The following is a 19,080-nucleotide window of genomic DNA, read 5'->3' on the forward strand; positions in this document are numbered from 1 at the left end:
ATTCATCTTCATTGTATTATTTTTCCTTCCAAACCATAGTTGATTGCATTTTAGAACTTACCTTCCTGCAACTCTAATAACATACCTGCTGGAGCTGCAGTTCATAACAAGGTGTGATCTGAAAAATCCACAACATTCAGAATAAGTAGGTATAGGTAAGTTCACTGTAGTAAATCTTTCGTCATCAAATTATAAAGAACTTTATGTAAATATTAGGCAGATTGAATACTTAGTGGTACAAGACTTATTATTATTCTGTGGTATTACACAATTAAACAAATATTTTAATAACGAACGAACCCAGATCTCTGTTTCAAGAGAGTCTACACTTCAACCAACTAACAGTACACCATGGGGGCTCTTTTATGGTTAATTTCCTCACTACTTCTAAAATCATACCTTACAGCTTCTATAAATTCGTTGGACAGCACACAGCATCCTTTTTATTCGTTCCCCCCATTAGGCAATACGTCTCTTCCACCGAACGAACACATCTCGGCGAATCTTTGTCTCAGTATAAAGGCTTTCTAAATAAATTTAACAAAGCCTTTGTAACGTTTCTATGCGTAACGAGGCGAAAACCGTCGCGGATTATATTTTCTGTTGATCCCTTACGGCATTGGACACGTAATGAAAATTGGGACAGTATACTCTGGGACGCAGTAGGTAAGCGTCTTAGGTTCGAATCCTGTTGAGGGCAATTTCAGTACCATAGATAAATTGAATATTTTCCTTCTTTGTAAACATAAGCTCCTTCTGGCGCTGTCGGGATAAAAGAAACTTTAGAGGGAACTTGAAGTAAACTTTTACGAAAACAGTAATAAAAATCTACCGTTAATATTCGATTGAATAAATACATACAAATAAAATAAAATTGCTAAACATGACCCGTCACTTTTCCGCTAAGAAGTCAAACTTGAAGGTCTTTTCATATTTCGTGGATTAATGAAAAACAATTGACTCCGTTTTCCAGAGGCTTGACCTACTAGATTTTCTTGACACATGATTTTTCTTATTTGTTTGTTTTTTTGCTGCCAGTAGAAGAAGGAAGAAGGTTTGAACATTTTTGCAATACGTTTATTTGCAACGTATTTTACCTGTGTAGTCTTGCTGATTTAACTTGTATTATGGATCCAATTGAACTCTGAAATAATTTATGTAGGTACTTTGAACGGCAAAACATGGATGATATAATTTTCTCTTTTCAAAATCAAATTATTTACCTACTTTATTTCGAAAACCAAATGTTTTTCCTCTAAACATATTTGGGATAGGTATTATTTATCTTTTTGAGGTCTAATTGGGTCAACATAATATTGGGTGATATGACATTTATTGGTAAGTAGGTATATTTATTTTTTCTTACTTATTGGATCGTAACACGTATTATGATTTATTTATAGGTTTTGGTTACTTAGATTAGATAGAAATATATATTCAGTAAAATCAAGTCAAATTGAGTCAATTATTGCCCCAGTTATAAAAGTTAGACCTAGAACTAAATATCGATCTACCTTAGTCCAGGCTAATGTTAGCAAAACTAGTGACGGTTCAGACTTAATTGCAAATCGAACTGTGGCTTACTTCCATTATTAGAATAGCACCATTTCAACGACTAAGGCCTGGTTTCCTCCACGGTAGAGCGGAGTGGAGCGAAAAAGTGTTTTGAAAAACCAATCAGATTTCATTATTTTCACTTCTACTCTCTGCTCCGCACAGCTCCGTTTCCTCCCTAAGAACGACGAGTAAGAGTTCGCCTCGAAGGTATTAAGGTAAGGTTAGGATTTGGTTTTCATTGATGGTAGGCAGTAGGTACTTACGAAAATAGGTGCTTGATTTCAACAGGTAAGCAGTAGTAATTTGTGCAATAAATTAGCTCTATGTTCGTTAGTTCGTTTCAGCCAAATGACGTCCACTGCTGGATAAAGGTCTTCCCCAAGGCTTTAAATAACAACCGGTCCTGCGCTGCCCGCATTCAAGTTCTTTCCACGACCTTCGCTAGATCGTCGGTCCACCTAGTAGGAGGCCTGCCCACGCTACGGCTTCCGGCCCGGGCCGTGGTTGCCACTCAAGAACTTAAATTGATGTACCACGTAAAACATCTAAGTAAAGTCCAAAACAATGTAGTTAGGACGTTTTTAAGCCAACGGAATTATAATGTAAGACAAGAGGCAATTTCAGATTCTAGTAAAGTCAATTTGTTGTTTCGATGAAGAAATATTACTGTAAAGTTTCATTCAATTTCGAAAACCAAATGAAGCCCGCGGCTTCACCCCCCTGAAATTTAGTTTGTCACAGATCGTCATAAATTATAGCCTATATGTTATTCTGGGTTATAAACAATAACACTGTATATTTTCATCAAAATCCATTCAGTAGTTTTTGCGTGAAAGAGTAACAAACATCCAAACTTTCGCATTTATAATATTAGTAAGATTTAATTTTGTTATAATTCTGTAATGTTTTACAACTTTACTTTTTTTCTTAATTTTATAAAACTTGCTAGGGTACTTTTATTAGGTATTTAAATAAATCACAAATTAGTTGAAAGAGTAATATTATAGTTGTTCAACTTAAGTATTAAAAAATATTTCTTAAGTTTTAGATTTTAATTTACAATTTAATAAATACTTTTTAAACTGTTTGCTTTTAGTTGTTATTTTGCTAGAAGTTTGTGTTGTGGAATGGTTTAGTAGTTGAATCATTTCAGCCACATAGGCTGAACATAGACTTTCCTCAATGATATTCACATCAACCGGTTGATAGCGGCTTCCTGCTACCTTTATGAGGTCGTCGGTCCATCGTGTGGGAATAAAAAAAAGACGAAGTAAAATCCAATCCACAATTTTATTTTACTTATACACATTCATAGACTATTAAAAAATAAAATAAAATAAAAGGTATTTATTTTAGGCATAGCCCATAAAAGTGTTAGTAACAAAGGTCTTATAAACTATGATTAGTAAATCACACAATAACCTATACATAATTATAGCCCCACCAGTTAAACAATGTAAGTTCACTTTAGGTTACAAAACTATTTAAAAAAAAAAGATTTTAAACGTCGCGTTAAGACCCGTGTCTTAAGTACTATTTGAGTAAAAAAATGAGGTCATGATGATCGCGCTGACCAAAGTCTCTCTACGAGTGCATTCCTCTCCGATTCCCCAGCAGCTAATGGGTTGTTTCTTCTTGTGGTACTTTCCACATGTGTATGTGACATAATCTGTAACATAATTTTGTTTTGGTAATTATATCTTACTAAAATTATACCTATTGAAATAGTGAAATGAATACAAATTAATATTAATAATATTTTCTGGGAAAACTTGTTAACAAAAAGGAAGTTTTAAGAATAAATAAATGTAGTACAAAATTAAAATGTACATGTAAGATGTAACTTATAAAAAAAGTAGCTTGTTGTAACGCACCCACCTGTCGAGTTATTTCACGTTGCTCCTCTTGTGGCGATAAAGGCGAAAAGGGCAACCTAGTTGCATTACAAATGTTGTGTAAAACTACACACGAATTTGTAATTAACCCAGCTGTTATAGGGTGGTAATGTAATTTTCTATCAACTAATAGACATCGCCAGCGCGATTTGAGAACCCCTATACATCTCTCTACAGTATTCCGAGTCCGACAATGCAGCTCGGTGTAGTACTCTTGCGGAGAGTCAGGTTCGGTATTTATTATCGGAGTCATTAGGGTCGGTCGAAGGGGATAGCCTGAATCACCTGAAAGGATTTTCATTAACATAGGTTGTACTAAATAAAAGCTAACTCAATAATATTTGGGTGTATCAAATATTGTGTAGATGTAGATACATACCTAAAAACCACAACGTTTCATTTTGATCCCGATGAAGTTGTTCCAAGTGGTTTTTAAGTGGGTGGTGATTCCAAATAAACGCGTCATGGCTTGCGCCCTCATGGCTTGCATTGCGCTATACTTAGAATATTTAAATCGGAATCACATATCTAAAACAAATATTTTTAACAAGTTAGTAATTTGAATTAATAGTCAATGGTAGGCACAATTAAATGATGATTAGATATATTCTGAAATTATGACAATAAATTATATGTCTATTAACAATTAATAAAGCAAATAGGTACTTACTATTTGAGCATTTAAGGAGTGATACCTCTTCCTATTAAAATACCTCTCCTCAAATTCTGCAGGCTTAGTAATAGCGATGTGAGTGCCATCTATACATCCCACAACTCCCGGAAACCCAAACTTCTCGTAGAACCTGGAAAATATCATGTTATAATGTAGATAGAGTAATGTGTTCAGAGTTAGAGAAAATCACTTAGAACTTGTTTTTGTAACTACTGACTGACAACATTGATTTTACCCGTTTTTTATAATATTCCGTTCTTCCCGAGTTTGTGGGAAATTAATGTATTTCCGCCGAAAATGATTATTATTTAAAGCTTGCGTCACAGCCCTCACGCAGTTAGATACACTAACTTGGTGCATTCTGTGGTGCGCACTTGCTCCTATAAAGCGTTGGTACGAACCAGACGCGTAAAAGATTAGTGCACTTAGTACCTTAAACAAAAATAAAAGGATTAAACTAACAATAAATCCTTGAAGGATGGTTATAGCAAGGAATCGTACCTACATCTCCCTTTTTTCTAAAATTTTAATTATTAAGGGGTACTTACTTTGGAGACAGTACTCATTCCTCCACGTCGAGATGGTAAATACGGTTCCAGCTCTTGTATGAGGTCCAGACACACACTTTTATTTAGGCGAAACAACCCGACGAACTCGGGCTCCGGTATCTCGAAGGCTATTTCCATGTTCCGAAGAGCCATACTTCGCCGACGATGTAAAATAGCCTCCGTAACACGGGCATGCTCCAAAAAGTTTTCATAAAGGCCTAAATCTGCCATAATTAAATTATTTATATAAATTCCGAAGGAGCTGAATTGTTAGATGTTGCTCTCGAGTAACTTCTTATGATTCTGCTAATTGACACATTAGCAATTCCTATTTTGTGGACCATTTTACGATTTCTCATACAAAACTGTCAAATGAATGAATTGCCGAATATGAATTGTATCCGAATCATAATATGAATTGCCGACAAGTGGCCATTTTGTGTTTTTAAATCTGAATCATATTATGAATCTAATAAGAATTGCTCAAAGCGGCCTTTTTAGGCCCGCAGGTAGCTACTTAATGACGTCATCAGTCAACCTCAACTTTGATGTTGACACAGATTTAACTAAAGTAAACAAAAAGAAGTCAAAGTTAAACTTAATTTTAATTGCTTGAGCATTCCAGAGAGATTTTCATTAAGTTGTAAGAAGAAAGTAAACAGCTGAATAATTAAAAAGTTAAGTTGACTTTGGGGATGATTACATCCTAATTAAAATAAAGTTTTTAAAAATAAAGTTCTTGGTTAATTAGTATTAGGTGTACAATTTGAAAGTTTTCAAATTTTATTTTTCATAAGAATTTAAGTGAGTTTTACTTTTTTTCTATGGGACAGGAGGCAAACGAGCAGATGGATCACCTGATTTTGATGAATTTTGAAAATCTTTATTTATTTGGGGGCTTTTGTCTTCTAGGACACGACAGCCCCATCGAACCTTAAACTAAATTTACAATTTATGATTTTGATGATGAGTAAAGAGAGTTATGTTTTGTAGTAAATATTACCATTACCTTGAATAAAAAAAAGTTCAGTGTTTTTATTTAGGTAGGTACTGCACATTGAAACAGCTTTGTGCTGTTAATCTTTAATGTTGATAACAAATTAATAACTTTCTATTAGTACCGTTATTTATCTTGCTGTCAATCTCAAGCCCCTTTGCTAACGAGCCTGCGCCTCAAAATGTTCAGACCTTTAATTAAAACTTTGATAGCATATTTTTATGAACAAGTGAAGCAGTATCGTTAAATAATATTAAGGGTAACAAGAAGGAAAAAAATCACTTGAAGGCAAGGTAGACGTTCAGTTTTTTGTTTTATATTTCGACCAATAAAGCGACAATTTCAGTACTGGCATCAAAAAGCTAAGGCTGGGTTGCACCTTCTTACTTTAACTTTAAAACCCAATATGTTTGTTTTTGTAAATGTTTTCTTTTGTCATATTTTCAGATTTAATCGAAGGTGTGAAATTCTTTCTTTTACTACTAATACCTACCAACAACTGCTGCGTTTTTTCTTTATCTTGAAATAATTTCATCATTTACTGCTTCTTATGCGTTATAATAATATTTTTCATTCATCATCATTTCAGCCACATGTGACATGACGTACACTGCTGAACATAGGCCTCACCCAATGATAATTACCGATTGGTAGTGGCCTGCATACAGCGTCTTCCTGCTACCTTTAAGAGGTCGTCGGTCCACATTGTGGGTGAAAGTCATACGCTGCGCTTTCGGTACGTGTATATTTTTAATTGTTTACTAAAGCCTCCGCGTAATTATATTGCTGTCGCGACTGTGCGACGCGCGCTCGCAGTGAGTGTGCGAGCGCGACAGCAACATTTACTAGCAATTACGCGCGAGCGATAAGGATGGGTAGCTTGGGGTCATTGGACAAAATTCTACGTGCTCACGGACCACGCTTTAGTAGGAATTATATAACTGCTATTTAATGTTACAGCAAGCCAAGGCAGTATAATGACCTCGTGCGATATCGATTGTCTAGTAATACTGCAAAGTAATCAACCTGCAAAGGCTAGATTGACGCGATAAAGACGTGGCAAGAAGTATTAGAATAGCAAAGTAGAAAACGTACAGTTAACTGGTACAGTTTTGTTTGAACTATACGGGTGGGTGTTATTACCTATGTACCATCGGGTTAGATACTGTGGTATACTAATATGCCGGCGTACTGTGTACCTCTACTTAAATATGTAGTTTATTTATGAGCATCCAGAAAAAAAATTTATTCAAGAAGTAAATGGCATTAAGAACTATACATTATAAGTATGTCATTTTGTCGTTAACATCATCATCATCATTGGAACATAGGTTTCCTTAATGATTTTCACATTTCCCGGTTAGTTTAGCGTCTATTATTCGTATATCTATGTCATTACTATACAAAAACATACACTTTTGAACTTTTGATCCTTCATTGACTGTATTTAACTCAACGCATATGAAGGTATATTGTTGTAACCATCTATCTAGGAATCTATCTATCCATGAAAATAATATCACAATAAAATTTAATGCTAGTAAAGTACCTATCAATAGTATAAGTGAAAACAATACTTATACTAAGGTATCTCATTCGTGCTTATACTCGTAGCTATGCGAAAAGTCGACGATATTTATTATACACTGAAACCTTTTACGACCCATAATATCCGGGGTATTATTGCCCCAGGATATTATTCCTAGAATGGTAATAACCGTGTTGATATTCATATTATCAGGGTATTGATATAGGATTTTGATAGCTGGTTATAGTATATTTTTGGTCCATAAACGCGTGAACTCAATGGAAACATTATCTTTGCGAATTCGGTTGGAGAGAATTTGCTCGCGAGCACTTTTCAGGTTAAAAGAACATTCGCTCACGAACCGGAAAGAATTGAATATTAAAATTCTATGTATGATTTTTATTTCTTAATTTTATTTTCAGTGTTATTGTAGGCAAGATAAGGAGTAAGAACATAAACACAAGTAAATTATTTACATACATTTATTAATCTATTATGTAGATACATAAATTTCATAGCAACATAACAAGATAAAATTTCATAGCTTAAATTGAGTAAACATTAAATAATTAAAATTGAGACAAATTAACAATGTAAAATATAAAAACTTAACAATTTTGTATGTAAAATGTAAAGGTTGTTACACACACTGAAACTACGGCCATTTAACAGTAATTTTTGAAAAATCTAACTATTTCTAATACTAGACGATTAAAATACACACGAAAATTAAATTCTAATAGAATACTATTTGTGTAGTCTAACAACCTCTCATTTCGTACATCATGAGATCAGTTGGTACAATACTCTTGGTGGTATAGCTTAATACTTAACATAGTATTGAAATTATCATAAAATAAGGTTGCATACAAAAGAACGTCCATAATTCGGGTAGCAAGTGGCGGAACAATATTATAGTAATACGAGTAGAATTATCATTAGATATGACTACAAGATATGCTATTTAATGTCGAAATAGTGAATAATCGATTCGTTGTCACAAGAATCTAAGAATTCGAGAAACACTAGTAAATGCTTGAGCTTCGAGTTATTAAAAGTTGAGAGATTCAAATTCACTTCGATCCGCTATTAAGAGAAATATTAGGAATTACACTATTCTGAACACAGACACACGTAAAATCAAATTTAGATATTGACATTGTGAGGCCTGACAGTGGATTAAGCGTTCAAGGCATGATTTTGCAGCATTTCTTTTTTGTAGAGCCCGTCCACTTTGGCAAAGGAGTACTTTGTGTGCAGCCTACGTGACACGTGATGAAGGTAGACGCAAATTTTTTTGCTGTACTGACGGTGCTTTTTGCTCGTTCGCCAATGTGACCGCGCTCTAAGGCCTAAAAGCCGGAACTGCCTTATACGGCCTTACTCTAAGTGGTGGCTGTTGCCTTCACTGGCCCTCATCTCCCTGGTTTTGTCGTGGGTTTCAAAAGGGGTAGTATGTCAACATCGGGGTGGATGGTTGGCTGCCTAAAAGCTAGTTCGCCCGAATATGAAGTTGCCGGCGGCGTTGGTGTCCTCGGTGGAGAAGTACTCCTTCCAGAGCTCCTGGAATTCCTCCCAGGATACGCTGCTCTTGCCCTGCAGGGAAATAATTGAACTGAAGTATGTTTTTACTCGTATGATCACGGGCCGGAAGACGTAGCGTGGGCAGGTCTCCCACTAGGCGGACTGACGATCTGTGAAGGTCGTGGGAAGAGCCTGGATACGGGCAGCGTAGGACCAGTCGTTATGGAAATCCTTGGGGGAGGCCTTTGTCCAGCAGTGGACTTTATTTGGCTGAACGAACGATGTTTTTATTTGATTTTGTCATGGGATGAACTGTAGATGATAAGGTATAGAGATATAAAATTATCAATTGAATCGAAGGTGATTTGGAACAAGATACGTTCCAAGATACGCTGACGTCTTCCAGTTGGAATATGGACTGGCTGCAGTGTTGCTGATGAGCTTTTTACCTCAGCTATGCACTCTTGGTTGTCGATGCCGTAAGAGGAGTACAATAACTACACACGCTGTATGTACAGCTGCTGTCAAAATTATACAAAGATGGCCAATTGGCCACTTTGCACTACTGGGGTCGAAACCGTAGGAGAAGCAGCCGGTAGTAGAGTACTTAAGCTATCTGTACAGATCCTGCCGTGACTTGCAGCTTATGCTATTCTTACCTTAGCCATCTTGCTGAAGGCCACCTTGCACTCTTGGGGGTCGATGCCATAAGAGGAGCAGACGGTGGTGAACTCATCGCAGTCGATGGAGCCGTCAGCACTAGCGTCCTCCAGTTGGAACATGAACTGGCTGTAGAGCTGTTGCTATGAGATTCTTACCTTAGCCACCTTGAACTACTGGTGTTGATGCCGTAAGATGAGCAGACGGTAATAGTCAGCATAAGCTATCTGTGTCTTCCAGTTAGAACATGAACTTGTTGTAGACTTGCTGCTATGGGCTTATTACCTTGGCCATCTTGCTGAAGGCCACCTTGCACTCTTGAGGGTCGATGCCATAAGAGGAGCAGACGGTGGTGAACTCATCGCAGTCGATGGACCCGTCAGCACTGGCATCCTCCAGTTGGAACATGAACTGGCTGTAGAGCTGCTGCCACTTGAGGGCTGCGGACGGGTTCAGGGCGTAGTCGTTCCACATGGACACCCACTCTTCGACGGAGACCTGGATAGAGGGTTTTTATGAGTCTTGAATTGTAAGACAAGCCCGTAGCATATCCTGGTAGATCGCTATGTATAGTGTAGTGGTTTTTACTGGACTAATAAGGCAGAGGCCGCTGGTCATATTATCTATTTGTATTGGTATGGGTGTTTTTAAGTACCTATATTTACAAAAAAAAAGTATAAATGTATGTTTATAACCGTTGCCGCGTCGTATGGTACCCATAGTACAAGCTCTGCGTAATTTGGGACTGGACGGCGCAGTGCATAATGTCCAAGAATATTTATTTAACTATATTATTATATCAGAGAACGAATTTACTGTACTGAGAAAATAGATATTAATGTTTATACAACAGCATTTTATGACAGTTATTTTGTCAGAAAAGTTAGTATCATCTAATTAATGAAACTTGATTTTGGCTCGTTCACTTCACTCTACCATCATGACTTGAATAATATCATTAATGAAAAATATTCCTTTCAATAGACTGAAAGAAACTAAACAATAACCTTAGCAATTCATTGTTTTGCTATTGTGTCCCTTGTAGATTTTCAAAGTATTAAGACTGAAATACATTTAATAACCACCCCACGTACGTAATTATTTGGATATTTCCAACGATATCAAAGATTGGATGAATCTAAACAAGATGTCTGCCCGTAAACATTAAAAGACAATTAAAACAAGCCCAAGAACAAATTATTGTCCAATTTGTTCAAATAAATGAGACAATCTCAGATCGTAAGGAGATCTTGTTACAAGATTAAGCTGGTACCTGAAAATGAGGATTTGTAGCGTCTTATATTACTAAATCTGAACGACAATCAACATTTCACAAGGATTTACCTAGAAAGAGAAATTTAAGATCCAGTAAAGCTTTTAAAAGCTCTAACACATAGTCGTCATGAGCTTAACGTGACACCGGGGCTAGGTACATCACACAGCAAACAGTGAATACGCCGACTTATGTGTCTTTAACATTGTCAAAAACTATTATACCTATAGCTGATGATTTTTCAAAATGCTTATTAAAAATTAAAAGATATTAAAAATTCTTATTCTTAAAAAATCTCCATTATTTTTTTCTAAAGTCAAAGTCGGGGCATGATATAAATTATTTAATAATATTTTTTTTTAGTTCTAAAAGGTTTAAATTGACTCAATAAACATTATTTATCTAATCTTCTTAATCAAGGATTTTTTTAAACGAAAACTCTGATACTCTAACCCATTTCGTGGAAGATAAACAACTGCCGCCTACTTAAAGTAATCAAGACATTTTAATAAAAAGGCTTGAACAAGAAGATACTTTGAAACAAAAATGGAAAAAGTTTAGAAAATTTCAAAGTTTTCCAAACGAAGTGTTGGGGATGGGACGGCTAAACGAGCCTTATTGTTTGAACATTTAATAAACATAATACTTTAAATTGCGTAGACTAATGCCCGTTTTCACTATGAATCCCTAATTTTTAAGTGACCCCTATGGTAACACAGGCATTTTGTTTTCATAGGGGTCACTTAAAAATTAGGGATTGATGGTGAAAACGGGTATAAAACTAATATCATAAAGAGATATTGCATTAATTAAAACTAAGAGTACAAAAATAAGAAAAAAATTCCGAGTTTACGAGTAAGTTGCTGAGTCGAACAGACAAAGGGACTATTAAGGGTTAATTGTTGACTGTGGAACCCTAAAAATAAGCCTACGGATAAAAGTACAAAAGTTACTAAAAAAACTTAATTCGTTATCCTTTTCATAGCCACTGAACAAAATAAAAAGTCTGTAGTAAAAATTATGCCTCGATTCAGCTTGAAAAGTATACATTCCCAATTTATTTACATCGCGATTTACTGCCCTATTGGACTGTTCATAAAATCGAGTGGCCTTTGTACTCAATTTTAACAATGCTACCTACCTACGGTATAACAATAACCGAATTACCCCACAAAAATGGTAATAAATTCACCGACGGCGACCTAACAATGGAAGTACCCCGTGATTAAGTATGCCTTTGACATACGGCGTATGGTTTTGTTTCATCCGTACAAGGTTAGAATTAGATTTTTTGTGAGCATTCGTTAAGGGAAGGTAAATAGGATTTCTGAAAACGCAAATAAAAGAAAAGTAATAAAACTGCGCAATAAATTTTTCACCGAATCATTCGTTCGAAACCTTCTAATCTCTGTCCCTGAAACATTATTTAAATTTTAACAAAGTCTAACCATGTCTAAAGATAATAACAAAATATTGGCTGATGGATAAAAAAAACCTGCAAGAAACTCACTTTTGACTATCCATTTACTAGTAGCATTAAAACAATTGAAAATATTTCTGGATATAAGATTCAAGAAATACCTAAAGGCCATACCTACCCCTTTTGTGAACTTACTCGTACTTCTATACCAAAAGAGACTATATTCCTAGATCATTAGTGATAATAACAAAAAATCTTTCAAGTAAACCTGTAAAAGTAACAACCTAGCTGATAGTGTGGTTAGATATAATTGAAGCAAAGAGGTATACATTCAAGCAAGAGCTGAAAATCAGTGTTCTGCTCTTTTTTAGAGCAGTGTCTACACTGAGCTCTCTGCTTTTTGATATCGTTACGGCATACTTACACCTTAGCGCAGGGTTTTCTTTTTTATTGCTTGTAATGTAACTACATATTTTTCTGTAACTCTTATTTTTTGCTTATAGTGTGTCATTGTGTTTTGCAAATAAACCCTTTATCTACCTATCTACATTAAGGTATTTACCTCTCACCACAAAATCAGGCTGTATAGTGACATACCAAACACAGCTGCTAACTACCGTCCCGTCAGCAGGTAGACGGGAAACCGCATTTCCTGAGAATTTCCTGGCTTGTGTCTTGTGTACAAGGATTTAGACGTTTGTATTCAATTTAGGAGGTAAACATGAACTGAAGGTATTGTCTTGAGTAATTGCAAGTAAAGCTAGTTAATCCTGCCTGAGACTGACACAACTTATTCTATCCAAAATACAGGTGTTGATTTCAATCTACGCCATATTTATTTGGGTGATCTAATATAATAGTCATAATTATGACTTAATCAACTCCCTAAATATGGCGAGGATTGAAATCAACATCCTGTATAAGGTCCTATACTTTAGTGATTCCCGTAGATGTTTAAACTATGGATAAAGTTAAAATATTATGAAAATATGAATGGATTATTATCAATTTCTAACAAAATCCTAAGTAGGAATAGTAATATTTAGTAATGTTCTTTCTCTGCGTCCAACAAAAATGTCCTGTATAACTCGTAGAGATGTTTCTTAGAAAGTAGAGTAGAGCCTAGGTTGTTTCGTAGCTAACATTGTTGTTCTTACCTGGCCATCCTTATTGGAATCAGCCCTCTTCCTCAGTCCGTCCCAAATCTTGATCATGATTTCGTGTGTTTCAGTGTGCTTCGCATCTCCTGGCTTCCAGCCTCGGAGGCTGCATATTTTCTGCACAAAAATCTTCCTTATTACTTATACAATAACACCATAATGATTCTACATATTTAAAAGTTCAGTAAGTACTGCTATACCACTGGGATGATGTGGCTTCTCGAGCAAGAAGCTTGAAGCAGACGACTGGCATGAAATCTTACAAGACCGAAGTAAATGGCGACATCTCCTATCAGAGGCGAACACACACTTTGGGTCGCTGAGCCATAGGAGTAAAGGACGTAGCACACTTATCAACCCGGAAAGGAATCGTAACCGTATCAACTCGAGGCGGTCAGTATTCTTTGTATGAAACTCCATACTGCAACGCACACTTATCCGCACCGTAACGTAAACGCCTCGCCTCGGGGCTAACAGCGCCCGAAAGGCGATGACAGCTCGCAAAAAGCGATACGGTATTGATCCCTTTCCGAGTTGATAAGTCTGCTATGATCTTTAAGTATGTAAGTATTATTTTCATAAGGTTTCTAAAGTTTTTTATTTCCATCCTAATACAGCTGACACTGGCTGGTAAACTTACCCGAAAATCAAATAAGATATAGGTAATAGAGTCTTATGTTTATTTTTAGAAGCATCTCTATCCACTACAGATAGTGACTAAACACAAAGGCTAAAAGCAATGGTAATGTCCATGTGATTGTATTATTTCCACAAAGTAACTAATGTAGGCCCGCCTTCTCATTTGTTTGGGCCATTGTGTGTGACATAGCAAAGGGCGGAAATGGAATGTCAGCCACTCATGTAAATGTGCACACCAGCATTCAGACATTTTGTTGAAAAATAAGACAATATTACATGACATGGAATGCTATAGTGCTTAACTTGAAGTGATGTTGCCTATGCTTATAAGTTAACGAAGAAAGAATGATTTTCATTAAAATTATTTAAAACTAGCGGCTGCCCGCGACTTCGTACGCGTGGATCCCGTTTTACCCCCTTCATCTATCTTACGCGGTTTAGATTTTTTCATAAAATGCTTTTTCCCGCTAACTCCCGTTCACGTAGGAATTTTGCAATATCCTGTTGTAACTAAGCTTTAAGTTTACTAAGGTACCTGCATGCCTCAAGCGTCTAACTTAAGCGGTTTAGATTTTTCATACAAAAGGATTTTCCCGCGAATTCCCGTTCCCGTGGGAATTTGGGGAATTCCTTGTTGTAACTAAGCTTTAAGTTTATTAAGGTACCTACATGCCAAATTTCAAGCGTCTAACTTAAACGGTTTAGATTTTTCATACAAAAGGATTTTCCCGCTAATTCCTGTTCCCGTGGGTATTCTTAAGTATACTATAACCTGCCCAAGAGTATGAAGAATAATTGTACAAAGATTCGTTAAAATCCGTCGAGTAGTTTTTGTTTCTATATTATGGAACATACAGACGGACAGACGGACAGACAGACAGACAAAAATTTTACTGATTGCATTTTTGGCATTAGTATCGATCAGTAATCACCCCCTGATAGTTATTTTGAAAATATATTTCATGTACAGAATTGACCTCTCTACAGATTTATTATAAGTATAGATTAAAAGAATCTGTGTTAGACATGCATTTTGAGACTCAATTAAAAGGGTTTTAAACATTGAATGTGACAAAAACAAAAATGTTTTAAACCAAGTACTAACAATCAAAATCTTACTCGAAATTAAACAAGACAAGATCATTATAAAAATAAGATAAATTTGTCCACAAAATAGAAAATTCTTATTCGAACAGCGTACCTACTCGCAAAAAATCTAGATAATTGGACAAAAGAACTTTTATCTGATAAAATGATGATAATAATTTACATTTTCTTTTATTATTAGCATGTACAAGTATTTTACAGTAAAACAGGTATTTTGTATTCCAAGAAAACACTGGATTTACCTAAAGGTTTGGGAAAATTTCCATGTTTTGTTTAAGCCAAAACAACCTCGTTTTTGCTAGTACCAAAACGACCTTTGGAACTTGTTTACTTACAATGTTACTACATGGTACCTGTTTATTTACTCTTTATGTAGCTCTGTTTGCTTTGTAACGCTTTTACATAAGTTACTGAAATTAGTTAAATGGGTTTGGTGTAGGTAGAGATAGACTGGGACTGGTAGAAAACAACTTGGATCGCAAAAAATATGGAAATAACATGTTTAAGTATGTGTATTAAGAACGCCCGTATTCACAAATGATGCTTGCTAAGTGAAGCAGTAAATCGAACGCACAGCATTGAATAGAGCTCTGTGATTTTTTCGTTTGTCACCCTTTGCGTCCACGCGCACTGTGAGACCTCATAGTGATGTTTGTGAATACGGACGAAAAGTACAGATTTGACGACGTGTAGGTAAATGTAGTAAATAGTAAGTAGAAAAGTCTCTATGCCAGACTAAAATAAAGGAAATTAAAGAGCAAAGCCGCAGGTAGAGCTAATTTTTAATAAATAAGTTTACCTCTATTGCCAGTTCAAAGTCTTTCCTTTCAATGGTTCCACTCTGGTTGACATCTGAAAAAGAGGGATTGCTCAAACGACGCCATTTTGATCAAAAGTAGTCTTTGTCGGCACATAAGTTTCATAATCTTGGCACCGACTCCAAAATTGTCAATCATGGTATATTAATTCGTCCTAATAAATAAGTAATTATTTTCCTACTCTTTAGTGCATGTTTTTTGGAGTCGGTTTTATTATTTGTTATTACTTTTCTTTATTTTACACTTTTCTTCTTTTCTTTATGTTACAATGTTAGTTACTTTATAAAAACGTTATTTTTACATTCTTCCTGTTAACAAACCCCTCAAAGAACTATTTATAAAGCCTGCAATCATACATTTCTATCGATACAGTTTGATACAAAGTACAAGTCACGGAACAAACTTGGCTAATACTTTACCAAAGAACACGTTGAACACGTACAGAAGCTTTTTTCGTCTGAACTCGGAGACCGACATTGTTTTATCTGGAACAAAAGATAATAAAGGTTATACGAATGATAGAAACTACTTTATAAACATTGGCTGTATCAATATTTTTCTAGTGTTTGAAAGAGTCTTGCACTATTGTGAAAAGAGGTGTATTGAATTGAACCTAATAGCATACCTACCTCCATTTAAACAATTAGATATGAAATCGTTTTAACTGACTTCAAAAAAGAGGAAATTCTCGATTTGGTTGCATGTTTCTTGTATTTTGTTAATAAATATTTTGAGTACTACTATTTTTGCAAAAATTACAATAAACACACGGCAAATAACAGTAGTAATAAAGATTGCAATTACCTAAAATGAAAAAAATATCGTGATATTATTATATTGATATTCATCATTACATAAGTATAATTACAACCTACATTAACTATATCCCAATCCTCACGTTCACCACATACCCATAATTTATAAACATATCAGGGGAGAACGTTATCACGGTAGGTAATAAATACATCACTGGTAATCTTTTAAATCCAGTCACAGTCACAGGTGTGTTCAGATAAAAGTACGGTTTTGTTCAGGCGACAATAATTCAGCTTGCGGATCGTATTGTAATCAAGTTGATGGGTTCACAATACATCAGATTTTAAATTTTTGTTGCAAAATAACACCTGTTTGAACCAGGTTAGATGTCACAGTTATTTAATGTTATCTTGATGAACCGTGGTAAGTAACTATGTCCATGGAAAACCGATTGATGTTCGACGAGTAGGTAGGCTCGTATTTTTCTAGTATAAATTAAACTATTACTAATATTAAAAAGAGGATAGATTTGATTGTTTGTTACTCTGTATTAAATAGGCTCCGAAATTACTGGACCGATTTGAAAAAATATCAGAAATACGAACTTTGGTCGGTACGAACTTTGGTCGGTACGAAATTCGCCAGGTCAGCTAATTTCAAGTAATTTGAATTTTCATAGACTACGAGTTTCAGTCTGTAACTTTTCACTTCGTACTTTGGTTTTAGGTTAAGTTTTGAGACAGTCTTAAGTCGAAAAAGAAGAAAAAAGAGCACTTTCGAGTTACTAGTTGAAGTAGCCTGGAGCTTCACGTACCGGACTAACGCCCGTATTCACAAACATTACTATGAGGTCTCACAGTGCGCGTGGACGCACAGGGTGACACATGAACCAATCACACGCCCATTTTCACAAATGATGCTCGCTTAAGTGAAGCAGCAAATTGAACGCACAGCGTTGAAACGAGCTCTGTTATTGGTTCGTGTGGTATGTGAGACCTCATGTAATATTTGTGAATACGGGCGTAAGACCTCTATTCAACGCTGTGCGTTCCATTTGCTGCTTCACTTAAGCAAGCATCGTTTGTGAATGCGGGCGTATGTCAATCGAGGTTGAGGATTTGAATCCCGATGAGGGTAAATGTAATGCAGTCTACACACCAAACCCGCCGACCCGGCGACATGAGTCGTCGACTTTTGACATGTTCTCAAAAGTAATATTAGTATGTAGAGTTCAAGTGGTCGACATGTTCCTTTTGAAATAAAACCACCGAAAGTCCGACACCAAGCCGGACTTGGTGTGTAAAGTCCTTTAAAACGTGCTGTGAGTAGGAGTCATCATCATCATCATTTCAGCCATAGGACGTCCACTGCTGAACATAGGCCTCCCCCAATAATTTCCACAAAGGCCGGTTGGTATAGCGGCCTGCATCCAGTGCCTTCCTGCTACCTTTATGAGGTCGTCAGCCCACCTTGTTCAGGAGTATTTTTCAGTTATTTTATTTTTCAGTTAAGGATGGCAATTATGGCATACTATTATTTCTGCAAAAATATTTTAGGAGCGTAAATTTTTCATGAGTTGCATACCATACTGCCACCCAAACATAAACTTCCAATTTCGGTCCAAGTAACGTTTTCTTTAGAATTTAATTATCGCGTGGAAAAATGCTGGAACGTCAATAAAAGTTTATTCCATGTTTTATGCCATGGAATTTATTGCTTAAGGCTCGCTCCAAATTGTCGGCCGGAAGTATGAGTGAAACGGAGGTGCTATAAGTGAGAAGCGGATGGACGAATGGCCGTCACAGGGTTGGCAGTTATGGTATTTTTTTATAAAGAAAAATATGTCAATAAAATGTGAATTCCAATATAATCAATATGACGAAAAATATACAGTTTGTGTGGACATGTACGATAGTGGGTTTTATTGATGGCATTTATACTTGTTTGTATACTTACTTATGTATGTTCATACGCTATTATTTATTCTTAAGTTTATAAACAAAAACCAACATTTAAATGAAAAAATAAATATTTTTTTTGTCACCCATTGTTCAAGATATTTTATGGTACAGAGATGTTCAACTAAAATGATAAAAAGAAGAAGCTTTTATCGCCATTGCTTATCAAATTCCTTTTGTAAAGTGTTTGTTACTCACGATAATAATTAACCTAACGCTACATCAAAGGTTTGTTAATACAATTATAATTTTGTAAACCGAAATTAACCAATTAAAGGGAATTTAGTCTATGGGCACTATGGAAACAACAAACATCCATTGAAACGGTATTTGGCAGCCCTAATGAACGATCAGGCGCACCTGTCGTGTGCCGGCGATCAACTTAATAAGCTCTGCTTAACAAAGCTTTTGCTACGCGTGCTTCCGGGCCTAGCCACAGTTAGACTATAACAGCCTGCACAGTGCGCACTTAAGCATTACTCCAAAAGGTATAGTTGTTGCAAATCACGAAGGCGAGTGAGCTTTACATGTGTAGTGGCTCGCTACTGTTAGTTTTTTAAAAGTTTT

The 19,080-nt window shown here is 35.8% G+C and overlaps 1 protein-coding gene and 1 long non-coding RNA gene across 3 annotated transcripts in view; both read right to left on the reverse strand.

Moving 5' to 3' along the window:
- Positions 1-2,948: 2,948 nt before the first annotated feature.
- On the reverse strand, positions 2,949-3,927 carry LOC135076572 (uncharacterized). Its single transcript, XR_010258310.1, has 3 exons — positions 3,832-3,927; positions 3,436-3,737; positions 2,949-3,226 (listed from the first exon to the last, which is right to left on the reverse strand). It is a non-coding gene; the product is annotated as an uncharacterized LOC135076572 (long non-coding RNA).
- Positions 3,928-7,665: 3,738 nt separating this feature from the next.
- LOC135076573 (calexcitin-1) overlaps positions 7,666-19,080 on the reverse strand; it is a 49,949-nt gene continuing 38,534 nt past the window's right edge. For both annotated transcript variants that reach the window (XM_063971005.1, XM_063971006.1), the window contains 5 exons: positions 16,219-16,284; positions 15,781-15,833; positions 13,233-13,352; positions 9,668-9,880; positions 7,666-8,794 (listed from right to left, as the gene is read on the reverse strand). In XM_063971005.1, the coding sequence (XP_063827075.1) occupies positions 8,684-8,794; positions 9,668-9,880; positions 13,233-13,352; positions 15,781-15,833; positions 16,219-16,276 (555 nt within the window). In that variant the 5' untranslated portion in view covers positions 16,277-16,284 and the 3' untranslated portion in view covers positions 7,666-8,683. The remainder of the gene's footprint in view (positions 8,795-9,667; positions 9,881-13,232; positions 13,353-15,780; positions 15,834-16,218; positions 16,285-19,080) is intronic.

This window comes from Ostrinia nubilalis, chromosome 12 (assembly GCF_963855985.1).
Source record: "Ostrinia nubilalis chromosome 12, ilOstNubi1.1, whole genome shotgun sequence".
Taxonomy (NCBI): domain Eukaryota; kingdom Metazoa; phylum Arthropoda; class Insecta; order Lepidoptera; family Crambidae; genus Ostrinia; species Ostrinia nubilalis.